This window comes from Panicum virgatum, chromosome 7K (genome assembly GCF_016808335.1).
Source record: "Panicum virgatum strain AP13 chromosome 7K, P.virgatum_v5, whole genome shotgun sequence".
Lineage (NCBI taxonomy): Eukaryota > Viridiplantae > Streptophyta > Magnoliopsida > Poales > Poaceae > Panicum > Panicum virgatum.
The window spans coordinates 12928449-12942072 of NC_053142.1; the positions used below are offsets into that span (position 1 = coordinate 12928449).

General features: G+C 46.2%; 2 protein-coding genes across 2 annotated transcripts; one reads left to right on the forward strand and one right to left on the reverse strand.

The window, feature by feature from the left end:
- Nucleotides 1–212: 212 nt before the first annotated feature.
- LOC120639808 (probable inorganic phosphate transporter 1-5) lies at nucleotides 213–3041 on the forward strand. The gene has a single exon (XM_039915701.1). The coding sequence runs from the start codon at nucleotides 1273–1275 to the stop codon at nucleotides 2893–2895; it is 1623 nt and encodes a 540-aa protein (XP_039771635.1). The 5' UTR covers nucleotides 213–1272; the 3' UTR covers nucleotides 2896–3041.
- A 269-nt stretch (nucleotides 3042–3310) lies between these two features.
- LOC120639807 (probable E3 ubiquitin-protein ligase HIP1) lies at nucleotides 3311–9412 on the reverse strand. The gene is made up of 7 exons (XM_039915699.1): nucleotides 9177–9412; nucleotides 8378–8474; nucleotides 6380–8167; nucleotides 5757–5807; nucleotides 4710–4808; nucleotides 4230–4376; nucleotides 3311–3732 (listed from the first exon to the last, which is right to left on the reverse strand). Exons 3-7 carry the CDS (start codon nucleotides 8069–8071, stop codon nucleotides 3601–3603), a joined length of 2121 nt encoding a protein of 706 aa, XP_039771633.1. The 5' UTR covers nucleotides 8072–8167; nucleotides 8378–8474; nucleotides 9177–9412; the 3' UTR covers nucleotides 3311–3600.
- Between the last annotated feature and the right edge of the window lie 4212 nt (nucleotides 9413–13624).

Genomic DNA, 13624 nt, shown 5'->3' on the forward strand with positions numbered 1-13624 from the left:
TTGTGTCCGCAAGCCAGCACAACTGGTACACTGTTAGCCGCGACACATGGATGGTGTGGTTACATAGTTAACGAGGAATATTTTGACTGTGGCACACAAGGACTTATATGTATGCCGCCAGTAGTCCAAATATTCCTGCTGCTAAGTTCTTCATACAGCACTGGTCCCTTCCTGAACGAAGTAGCAACAAACCTGCCAACTGCAAGGTATATGCCAATCCTGCTGAAGAATTGCTACTTGTTTAAGTACTCTTTCAGGTTTGCGATTTATTTCCTCCTATGAGTCTGAATCAATTATATCACCCGCCATTTCCTTTTCGATTGGGATGGATTTTTATACAAATCTCTGATTGTTCATTCGTCCCAGTTGCGTAGCTTTAATTTTATCATGACAAATGACAATGTATGCTGTATTTTGGTACCAAATTTTTGAGCTCGTCTCTTTTCATTTGTTCGTTTCGGGTTCCTAATACTGTTGCTTTACCACTATATTTCGAGTCAGACACGTTATATATTGTTATGTTAGTGTGAAAGTGTTGTCATGAAGCAAATTAGTTCTGCGTTCAAATGTTTTCCCACATCTAGCTATCCAGGTTGAAGACTGAAAGCAATATAAGTAACTTTTATCCGTCGTCATGTTATTTTCTTCCTTCAAAAAAATCTGCAACGGTAATAATTTAATAGTGCAACTCTGTTCCATGTAGAAATTCGTTTTAGCTTCTCTTCCACAGCAAACGAATTAACAACCGTAAATCTAGAATATTTCCAGTTTTTTATTTTTCTTCTTGCCATCATTGAGTCAAAATCCCATGGAATCTCCTGATCTCTTCCGTAAGACGTCTTAGATGTGTCCATCCACGTAGAGAAAAAGACATGGGTTACACTCCCAATAGGCCATTCCAGAAGTTTAAAAGATAATGCAAGTAGTACCTGATTCCTTACCGTCCACAAATTGCGTAATGTGGCCAAACAAGATTTGGACATGCACCATGTATGGCCCTGCAGATCAACAGTATATACATGATACGAACAAGTCCGAAGTCTTGGTGTTGAACTTGTAAGTAGACATCAGCTAGAATGTTCTGGATTTATTCCCTACTATATATACTACTGCAACCATACATCTGATCAATCTAGGTCCAATGTTGCGGGAACAAAGCAGTCCTATATAAGTGGCAACAATAACCTGCAGGTTATTGAACTTTAAAGCTACTTGACATTTCCAAGAACACACTGCTAACATCTAGCAGCAGGTGAAGAACGAGCTGCTCAAATGGCACACGATCACAAGGTGCTCGACGCGCTCGACGCGGCCAAGACGCAGTGGTATCACTTCACGGCGGTGGTGATCGCCGGCATGGGCTTCTTCACTGACGCCTACGACCTCTTCTCCATCTCCCTCGTCACCAAGCTGCTCGGCCGCATCTACTACTTCGACCCCAGCTCCAGGACCCCCGGCACCCTGCCGCCCAACGTGTCGGCGGCCGTCAACGGCGTCGCCTTCTGCGGGACGCTGGCGGGGCAGCTCTTCTTCGGCTGGCTCGGCGACAAGATGGGGCGCAAGAAGGTGTACGGCATGACGCTGATGCTCATGGTCATCTGCTGCCTGGCCTCCGGCCTCTCGTTCGGGTCCGCGCCCAAGGGCGTCATGGCCACGCTCTGCTTCTTCCGGTTCTGGCTCGGCTTCGGCATCGGCGGCGACTACCCGCTGTCCGCGACCATCATGTCCGAGTACGCCAACAAGCGGACGCGCGGCGCATTCATCGCGGCCGTCTTCGCCATGCAGGGATTCGGCAACCTCACCGGCGGCATCGTCGCCATCATCATCTCCGCCGCGTTCAAGGCGCGCTTCGACGCGCCGGCGTACAAGGACGACCCAGCCGGCTCCACTGTTCCGCAGGCCGACTACGCGTGGCGCATCGTCCTCATGTTCGGCGCCATCCCGGCGCTGCTCACCTACTACTGGCGCATGAAGATGCCGGAGACGGCGAGATACACCGCGCTGGTCGCCAAGAACGCCAAGAAGGCGACGTCCGACATGGCGCGAGTTCTCAACGTCGAGCTCGCCGAGGGGCAGCAGCAGAAAGCGGAGGAGGAGCTCGAGCGCCGCGAGGAGTACGGCCTCTTCTCCCGTCAGTTCGCCAAGCGGCACGGCCTCCACCTCCTGGGCACGGCGGTGTGCTGGTTCATGCTGGACATCGCCTTCTACTCGCAGAACCTGTTCCAGAAGGACATCTACGCCGCCGTCAACTGGCTGCCCAAGGCGGAGACCATGAACGCCCTCGAGGAGATGTTCAGGATCTCCCGCGCGCAGACTCTCGTCGCGCTGTGCGGCACCATCCCGGGCTACTGGTTCACCGTCTTCTTCATCGACATCATCGGCCGCTTCGCGATCCAGCTCGGCGGTTTCTTCTTCATGACGGTGTTCATGCTCGGCCTCGCCATCCCGTACCATCACTGGACGACGCCCGGTAACCACGTCGGCTTCGTCGTCATGTACGCCTTCACCTTCTTCTTCGCCAACTTCGGGCCCAACTCCACCACCTTCATCGTGCCAGCAGAGATCTTCCCGGCGCGGTTGCGGTCCACATGCCACGGCATTTCCTCAGCTGCAGGGAAGTCCGGCGCCATTGTCGGTTCGTTTGGGTTTCTCTACGCGGCGCAGAGCACTGACCCGACCAAGACAGATGCCGGCTACCCACCGGGCATCGGCGTGCGCAACTCACTGTTCATGCTCGCTGGATGCAATGTCGTCGGGTTCCTGTTCACGTTCCTCGTGCCCGAGCCTAAAGGAAAGTCGCTGGAGGAGCTCTCCGGCGAGAACGACGATGAGGAGGCACCACCACCATCTGGCCAGAGTAACCAGCAGACCGTTCCAACGAATTTGAGCGAATAAATTACTGATCTGTTACTCGCCAATGTCTTTACTTCCGTAGAGGTATATGTACGTCCATCGAAATTCAGGAACTTAGCTGAATTGGCATGTTTGTAATATGACCATATTTCTTGTTAGTGGCTACTCATCGAGCTTGCTGCCTGTCATGGACAAAATGGCTAACACCCAGCACACCCAATCCGTAAGTAAAACTGTAAAACCAAATTAATACCAGACGCTCACAGATCACAATGTCCCTTCTGCTAGGAATCCAGTGTCCCTTTTTGCTTACAGTTCTGATGAACCGATGAGGGGTTGAAGGATCAAGGTGAAAGGATTGCAAAATCAACAGAGGGATTGCAACTTGCAAGTTCCCCCGCTCGCAGCAAATCAAGCAACGAAAATAGAGGATATGCAAAAGCGAAAACATCAACGATTATATCGAACATCACAGATTGCCAAGTAAATTGAATGTCATTGAATAAATTTTAAGTCTCAAATCTAGGTTGGAACAAAACAAGGATGAAACTCCAGGGTCTACAGCCATTGGCTTCAGATAGCCATGTACCACCTATAGTATAAATTCCCACCTGTATGTTGATCATGGGAAGGTGTAACATGCTTGTAACCAGTTGCTGATCATGGGAGGGTGTGGTAGAATGATAACCACTTACCCTAATAGTGCTACCAGCTATTTCCTGATAAGAGGGCTGCGGCTGCCATGTTTTAGGTGCCCAGTGCTGTTTTTTTGCAGATTGGGCACATATTTTTTATAACAAGCCATTGTTTGATGCATGCAGTGTGGAAGTCATGACCACAGTCCAGTCTGCCCAAGTCTTCATCTTCCACATAGTCTTCCTGCAAGGTTTAAGGTAAGCAATAGTCAGTAATGCCAATTAGCTAGCATTTGGGATTAAATGAGTACAACCAATACTAAAATTGGTTCCAAAACAATAACACATTCTAAACAAGGGCAGGAAAGTAAATATGAGAATCTCTACAATGCCTGAGTTTTAACAGTGTATTGGAGCCATAGATAAGAATACCATGATGTCTTTTTTTATATAGTAAGAATACCATGATGACAACTATGGTAAAGAGTGCCTGGAACATGTAACCGCACAGCCCCTAAATAATTAAAAGACAGGCCGAGACTTCTGTGAATATTCGAACACAACAAGGATCATGGTACTCAGACATCAACTAAACCAGAATCTTACATTATGTCTTGCTAGGACAACCAGTTGAATAATGCAATGAGTGGATAATGATATCAAAGAATATAGCATCTGGTCTATAAAAGGAATTTCTACCAAACAAATCTTTACAAGCATTTAAGGAAACATAAAGCTTACCTGGCAAATGCAGCATGGTTCAACACATGTGGGAGGATCTTCCAATGCTCTTATGGCATATTTCCATTGTTTCAAGCTACTCATAATTTTTTCCTCACTAAGTCCTGTGTTTACATACCCAATACGTTCACCAAGTGCCAGCAATTCCTGGGGGGACACACAAAAGTGCAGTAGTCACATATCATTTCCTAATACAGGTAAAAACTAAGTTTTGCGTTCTCTGTGCACTGGCAGTTTTACCTAAACAACGCAATTTAATACGACTCCATGCAGAAACTAAAACATTTTGAGAATATGGCATGGGATATCTTCTTTAACAGGAAAATGATTTAATTCAAACAAAATTGGTAACCAAACAGACCAGGGTTCAAAATATACAGCCCACCCACCCCAAAAAATAAACCAAAAACCTCCCCACTGGACAACGATTTAAGTTTTGAGGATGACATTATGTAATATAATCAAGAGAAAACCTCATACCTCATAGGACATATTATCCACATCGAGCCGCATATCCCGATGTCTATCAATCAAATTAGCTCGCCTCATGATAAGTGATCGATCAATGAGAAGCAAATCCTGTTCACAAATCAATATTGTTATTTTAAGATGGCACATCTAATTCAAAAATATATTGAACAGTACCATCACTGTCTGTATATAATACTTAGTTTGCTCAAAACTATGAACATGCAGCGACGGATGAGATCGTAAACTATTGTTCTGTCTTTGTAATAATTCTGAGAAAATTATTAAACGTAGGATATATTACATCACTGGAGAGTAACAAAAGGAACTACAACATAATTACCACGATCAGTTTTAGACCTGAAGTTGCAGAAAGCCAGAAACCGGAACATTTGGCAGTAATGATAGACTGCTATTGTTTAAAATACACAGCACAAAGTTACTAAAATAAGTTTTAAGTAAAGCCTTTCTTTCACAGAGGCGTAATAGTTTGGATCTTTGAATCATATTACCTGGCACCAGATATGGAGTGATTACCATTAGCCATTTACGTCCAACAATTATATACTAAGCAAATTAATTAGCAACCTATTGTATAGAGATCTGCAAACTATCAATCATATTGGGGTAGTGAGCTGCGAAAGTTTCCATACCACTACTTGCAATCTACCGGCTACCGCCCAAGAAACTAGCTGCTCACCAACGATCATTTAGTTTATTATATAGAGCACACTTGTGTACATAACTACATATCATCATATTCCTCAGATTCATTCCAGGCAGTAGTAATACATGCCTATATCGGTGCATTCAATGGTCAAAGCACGTTCCCGCGTTACACGAGGCTAGGCCTCCAATCTTTTCTCCACATGGCCGTGTGTGAGCATGTGTGGTGTGTACGCACGAGCACTCGTTTGCATAAATAATATAGTTCTACATATTCCAAAGACCTCAACCCTCTAACAGACTAATTTCAGGTGATTCAAAGCATACAAATGATATAGAATGTTAAGACCTCTTGGCCACCATAACAAAATGCAAAATAGAAATAAATCTGACCTCAAGTCTAGCATTTCTGCCCTGACGAATTTGATCAAAAACATTGCGGAGCTGCACAAGAAATCAGTGAAATATTGAAAATCAAAATATGACAGGTAATCAGTAACACATTCATAAAAAAACTTCTATAAAAATCAATAAATTGAGAGATATTTAAGACCAAATGTGGTGTCAACTGCTAATATTTAGGGAGCAGATCATGGCTTGCCATAGTGGACACAGCTAGAATAGTTGATCATGAATATACTGTTACGGAGCAAACAATAATAGGATCTGATTGGAGCACAACATGATACTGCAAAATGTTAATCTCAACACTAGGCATTGGGGATGACATGCAAATGTCTTAAATCATCTAGAAGATGCACATGTAGCCCAAAAAATACAAAATTAAACAGTGTACATCAACATAAAAGCATTCAAATTGGATGATATCAGTTGAAGCAGTTTTATGTCATAATAAGCCCCACATCAGTAGAAAACTGGGAGCCAAACTATCATATGAATTATATATCTCCAAACATTTCCACAGGACATGATGCCTCGATATAAAAATAATGAAGTTATCATGTTAGTCCTAATGAAGATGATAAGTTCAGCAGAATGACTCGAGGACAGCTTACCTCAGATATTGGCCTGCCTCCTTCCCTTGAAGCAGCTATTGTCTGCATAAAAGACTGAAGGTCCAAGTAACCAGGATTCTGCCTGTCTATGGAGGGATGGCCTGTTCTTAAGTAGTGCTGCTGGGAACGAGAGCTTGATCCTGGCTGATGACTCCGAATCTCATGTGATGTGGATGAAGTTCCGCGGTGCTGCAATGCGATGCTTGAACTTCTAGAATGAGAAACAGCAGCAGAAATCAAGGACCCCCTGGACATATCAGCTGAACCACTTAAAGTTGCACTTGACTGAGATGCATTGAACCCAGGGACTTGTTGAGATCCCACATTTACAGAAGCTCTAAGCATGGAACCAGAGCTGGAGCCAGAATTTTGCTGGTTGGTTCTGATTCCAGATGCAGATAAGAAATTTGTTGAATCAGAATTAAACAAAGAAGAACCTAACAAAAGGGGCTCAGGATAATCGCTTCCCATCAAGCTTGTACTGGGATCTTGCGAAGCAGATATCTGTATTGCAGACCTGGAAGAACTCCCAGTACCAGCAGAACTGGAAGAACTCCCAATTCTTGATCCAAGACTAACATTTGATGATGGACGGTGAAGATTTTGAGAAAATTGAGTAACAGCAGGCACATGAGGTCGACTATGAGAACCAGCAGAAGAGCTCACTTTTCTATGTTGCACTGGAATATATGAAGACTGTGTAGGCTGATAAGCTGAGCACCTGAAACTCCCCTCAGGTAATAGATTGGGCAGCGATTGATCATAATCACTAGGACTTATTCTCATCCGTGTATTTTGCATGAATTCATTTTCATGTGGATCACTATACAAAGAATAATGATCAGACAAATTAGAGTTTGAAGCAATATTAGTACTCTGGTTTAGCTGTTCCACTGGAGGATATGGAACAGTTAAGTTTGTTGCTGTTGGCATAGTTGAACTTTCACATGTGGTTGGGGGAGGTAGCAGAGTATTATTGTTTTGGTGACAATTGCGTGAGCTTCCATTGGCAGAAGACTCTGCATGACATCCATCAATATACTTTCTCTTAAAGGTTGGATGGTGACTGTCAAGTAAATGAACTTCTTGGCCTGATGCACCCTCAACACAGTCTGCATTCCGTGAAGAACTTCCTATAGCATCAGAAACTCCATGATGCGGAATACGCTCAGTCGTGGAAGAGACCCTGTGGGCTGAAACAGTATTTGTTCTTGATTGCCCATTACTGTGTACAAGGTCAACATTATCAGAGCCAAATCGATCAGACTGGTTAACATTGAGGTCTATGTTTAAGCTGTGTGAAGGCAAAGAACTAGTGGCTTCATGTCTCCTCCTGTCTATACTTAGTGGGCCTCCAATAGACAGAGAAGGCGCAAGATGCTCCCTTTTGGCATGGAAAAAGTTACCATGATCAACTACGCAACCCATAGAGCTAGATCCAGCTGATTCCCACAAGCTCAAGCTTGTATTTTGCTGACCAATCAGGCTTCCACTTGGCATTCCGACCTCATGACTATTGAGAAAATAGTGTGGGTAGCTCTCACTCTCTAATGCATTGGGAAGCAAAATTTGTTCATCTGCAGTAGGGTTGTTGGGAAGTAAATTCTGCTGATCGATGGCAGGGTTGCTAGAACTAGAACCAAGCTGGCAAGTTTCCGAGGAAGACAGCATGGTGATCCTATTATGTTGCATCAAGGATTTACTGTATTTCCTTGGTACTCAAATGATTTGAATAAAACAAATCATGACCCAAAAAAGGCAATGCTTTACAACATGAAGAATGTAAACCTGGCAAATATGACCAATTAGAAAAGAGTCAGCATTGGACTCAACCATATAGTAAAGGAAAGACAAACCAATCCAAAACTGAATGTCTGTCAGTTACGGATCCTTAAAATAAATGTATGGAATATTAAGCAACCGTTTCGAGCACACAAAACGGAGCTTAGTTATGCAGCTTATAATCAACAGAAACAATGCGGGATGTCAGTTTCATACCTTAAGTACAACACCAATAATCTATTAGACAAATGGTGGAAACCGCTGGAAATGGTGGCAGGCAACTGGAGAAAACTACAAACTGCTTCCCTAGATTCTGGCAAATAAAAACCAACATAAGTCAAATACCAACATCCAGCAAGAATATCATAAACTCAACATCCCAAAGCAACTATTCTAATCATTTGGGATAAGCATGTAATGTAATTGTCCCAACAAATAGGTTTCTCAAACATATCAGCCACGCACCAAACTGCATGTTATGCACGAACCTACAGAACAATTTCAGACGTATCTGATCCTATTTGCTATTGCAGAAAAGTACTATTGAACAGGTTGTCCACAGAAGGTCGATCTCTCGCAGCCAATGGCAATAGATTTTGTGGTGATTGGACGTTTAAAAGAAATATATGTAACCGTAATGCTACAGAATTCCAATCCTGCAAGTACCCCCGCTCCGCACATTCATTCCCGATAAAATTCTCATTTCAATTCCATTTCGCCCCAACGAAATAGTGTTCCTACCACGAAATCCTAGCCATAACCCACGGCGAGCTCAAATCAACAAAATTCCCGCCGTACACCCGAAGAATTCCGCAGGAAAACCGCCTCCAGATCCGCCCTCCAAAATCCCCCACAGATCTCAAGCCCCCACGCCGCCACGCCCCACGAAGGCCCCATCGACCCCCATCCCCGGGACCCCTGATCTAAGAGGCGCAACCCTATCCACCCACCGCCCCCACCTAGCCGCCCCCAAGCAACAGGAAGAAAAACCCGGACGAAGCAGCGAGAAACGTACGGAGGCAGCGCCGCCCGAGGCCCTATCGGCGTCCCCCGCGTGCAGGCGGCCCCGATCGGCGGCGAGGAAGGGAGGGGGGAGCCGGCGCCGCCTGTTGCTTTCTCCCTCCCGACCGCGTCCGCGTCCGCGTCCGGCGTGCTCAAATGTATCGAGGAGGAGGTGGAGACGGGGAGGAAAATGAGGGGGGATTGCGGCGTTTTTTAGGGGGAGAGGGGTCGGTGGGTGGTGTGGAAATGGAATAAAGTGGGCGACGCAGCGGAACCCACGAAAAGATAGATAATCGCCGCGGGCGGGTCCTGACCGTCGGATGGGCCAGATCGACGGCAGATGCGGGGCGCCTGCCAGCCCGGGCACGGAGGAGAGGCGTGATTTAAAACGGCGTGATGTCCATCCACCGAGTGCTCCCGCAAGGCGTGATTTAAAACGCCATGTCATAAATGTCGATGCTGCCACTGGTTTTGGGATCTTTCTCTAGGTGCTCAAATTTATTAAGGAGTGAGGATGATTGATTTCTTTAATATTTGAACATGTGTCATTTCTATCTATACTATAAAGAACCTAAACAATTGAAATATATTTTGGGGCCGTTTAGTTCCCAAAAATTTTCACCTAAAAATTTTCACCTCCCTTTGAAACACATGTATGAAGCACTAAATGTAATTAAATAATAAAATTAATTACACAGTTTGGTTGTACACGACGAGACGAATCTTTTGAGCCTAATTAGGGCATGATTAGCCACAAGTGCTACAGTAACCCCACATGTGCTAATGATACGGTCAAAGGCCTCAAAAGATTCGTCTTGCGGTTTCCAAGTGAGTTCTGAAATTAGTTTTTTAATTAGTGTTCGAAAAGCCCTCCCGACATCTGGTCAAACATTAATGGGACACCCAAAAAATTTCGTTTTTGGGAACTAAACCCACCCTTTATCAAAATTAGTCTATCCACCCCTCTCATAAACCATCCCTTTAAAGTCCACATATAAACTTAAATTGTTTGACAGGAGGCCTGGTGAACTGAAAATCACCCTCCCACCAGTTCAATCCCGCCTGGGCATCAATATTTTTTTGTCACCGCACCTCTATCTACCCGCCTCCCCATTGGTCGTCCAACCCAAATAATCAGCGTGATTACCTTCCAAAAGGGGTGCCTGGCCCTTCGTCGCAGCCACGGATTACGCCCTGCCTCGTCGCCCTGGATCCTCGCCGCGTGGGTTTCTATCTGGGTGCGTCGTCCTCGTCGCCGTGGTGGTCCTCCGCCGCCGCTCCCCGTCCCCAGTCCCCCGTCCGCGTCTCCGCTCCGTCCCGGTGCGGCACTCTCCCCATCCCTGGCTGCTGTCCGCGCCACCGCTGCTCCGTCCCCGGCCACCGCGCCGTCTGCGCACCGCCACGCCATCCCTGGCCGCCGCGCTGTCTCCGGGCGCGACGCCGTCCCCGGCCGCGACGCCATCCCCGGTCGCGACGCCGCCTCGTCGTTTACGCGCCACCGCCGCCGTGCCATCCACTCCACCACGAACGGCACCGGCACGCTCACCGTCTTCACCAACGAGAAAGGCGGTGTGAGAACCGCCCAATTTGATACTATTTTAAACGAACCGCCGGCTATTATCACCCAGATGAGAGTTAACACATGCTTGCCGGAGAGCGTGCCACGTGTTATCCCACATCTAGGGACACGAATAACCGACACGTCATTCATCCAAAATAATATCAAATCCGGTAGTCCCGGTATGTGCTCCAACATACGCCCAGAATCAGCATATGCACATACCGTTTACAATCGAATACATCGCTAAAAATCCACAAAGAGCAGTTTTATACAATCAGAGTTCACAGCTTAATATTATAAGTTCAGCATAGGTGGGTTTCAAACTTCACTTACAAGCCTTGGGCTCACGAAAGCCATATTAAATAGAAGCATAAAGTTTATTACATTTACATGCTCTCACGAAGCTCAATTACGATAAAGACTTACTAAGGTAATGACGCCTTGCTCAAGGACATCATTACAGCCACCACGACCTATTCTTCCCCCGCGTTTGGATCAGCGGGGTAGAAATGGCCGAACACCACTTCGAGCTCACCTGCAACTAGGTTTAGAAAGCAACATGAGTACAAAAGGTACTCGCAAGACTTACGCGATTACGTATACAAGGATCATGCAATGGCTCAAGTAAAAGCTTTAAGGTGAAGTAATTATTGCATAAGCACTAGCTCTCTACACTAACACCTATCAAAATTAATTAATCTTGCCCAACCCAAACACTTTTAGTTGATTAAGGGAGTAAAAACAAATAGATCATTGACAAGACATGATTCCAAAACCAACAATACCGAAACTCTCTAAGAGGAATTCGGCGAACCAAGAGCTTGCTCATATCCGAGAGCGCGGCAATTCGAACTGATTATAACCTTGCAAGGGTGTACTACTTTACCCACACGACGCGAGGACCATGCGACTCACCCAACCGATCACGCCGGGCAAGGGGGGTACTTACGTCAACCGTTCCCAACCAGGCTCAACCGTTGAGGGTACGCCCAGCTTGCGCGTGGAGATTTAGTTCCATCGGAGACTTCTCTAAACTTTCCTACACATAGTTCCACCCGGGGACACACTAAACCTCCCTGCATAGCCCTTGGCCATGCATCTGGGATCGGCCCCAATGATTAAGTCAAAGAAGGTATTTGGCTTATCCGTTCCATTATATTGGACATGTGGTAGCACGGAAAGGTGCTCAAGGCCGATGGCATCCACTCGGTCCTTAATCAATCCAAGCGGACTATGCCCATGTGACTTTATTCTCTAGGCCCTACTATTCCGCTCGAATCTCGATACTACCAACTTCTACTTGCCCAGCTCAAGTGCGATCAAGGATAAACAGGTAAGTGTGATAATCCAAACCATTCCTTTCTAGCAAGCAATATAAGTATTCTAAGCAAAACTAAGCATCTAGTCAAATTAAGTTAATATCTGACTAACATGTGGCAAGGACATGGTTAAACAATTCAAGGAAGGCTAGTGCATCAAAGCAGGTACAAGAATGCAATACATAGATAATATATATAACCCAACATTACCCGGTGAGATAGCTAAGCTAAATCAGATTAAATAGGTGTAAGGAATATGCTTAGCTGCTTGCCTGGGTTAACTTCCGACTCGACCACGAACGGGGCTCCGGGTTCAGGCTCCACGGACTCGGTGGGCTCCACGGGTTCGTTCTCCGACCGTTCGGTCACTAAAATGCATGAATGCGATGCAAGAATTAAAGAATGAACTAAACAGCAAGCATAAATCATGAAATAATTTGAGCATGCAGAGGACAAAGCAAAGAACTCATGAAAATTGGTTTTGCAGGAAAAGCATTTTCCTATAAGTAAACATAAATAGATCAATTTTCAGCTATTCTAAGCAAGATAAATCAGGAAAGGCATACAAAATGAACTAAACAAATCCAAGAAAATTATCATGGGAACTAGGCAGGAACACAAGGCTAACAAAACTGGTTTTGCCATTTTATCACTTTCCTGCACAAAGTTCTGTACTAAACCACCTTTTGGACAGCAAGCACGAAATCGAAATGAAACCCTAACCAACAGCAAGGAAACACATGAGTAAGTTGCACTACTGGAAACTACACCTTACAAGGAGTCTAACAAAATTTAGTTTGGCATTTTTCAAGCAGTACACAAATAACTAAGCAATAAACTCACTTTTGCAAGATAAATCTATATAAATCTAAAGCAGAGTAACATGCAAAACAATATTTTTCCTAAGTAGATCTCAGCTAGAGGAAACTAACAAAACAAGTTTCACAATTTTTGGAGCTATACATGAATTTCTACACATTTTGGAAGATTGCAGATAAATAAATCATAAAGAAACCCTAACACAAATTGCTAGGTACACCCCCAGCCGGCCAGCCCAGGCGCCGACAGGCGGGGCCCACGGGCCAGCTGCCCACCAGGCCGGGTCAAGGCAAGGCCAGTGGCCTTGACCCGCCCGGGAGCGCGGCCACGGCATGCGCGCGGCGACGGTGGCGGCGGCGCGAGGTGGGACGGCGAAGCAGGGCCAGAGCGGGCCGGGGAAGGCGTGCACGACGCAGAGGGGATGGAGGCGAGCCTTACCGGCGACAGCGTGGATGGGGAGCGGCGGTGAGGAGGTGGTGCGACGAGTAGGGGCGGCGGCGGACGGAGGCGGTCGCCGACGGCTCTACAGGGAGGGAGAGGGGGCCGGATTAGGGGCGAAACCGAGCGAAGGAAGGGGGAAGAAGCTTTCCCTGCGAGTAATTGAGCTACCGCTCACCGAGGGCGGCGAATCGACGGCGATGGAAGCTCGGCCGGCGGCATTGGGGAGTCGGGCTAGGGTTTGAGGCGGGGAACGGGGGTTGGGCGGGCACGGATAAGTAGAGGGGTGAGTAGAAGAGCGAAGCGGCGGCACGGAACGCGAAG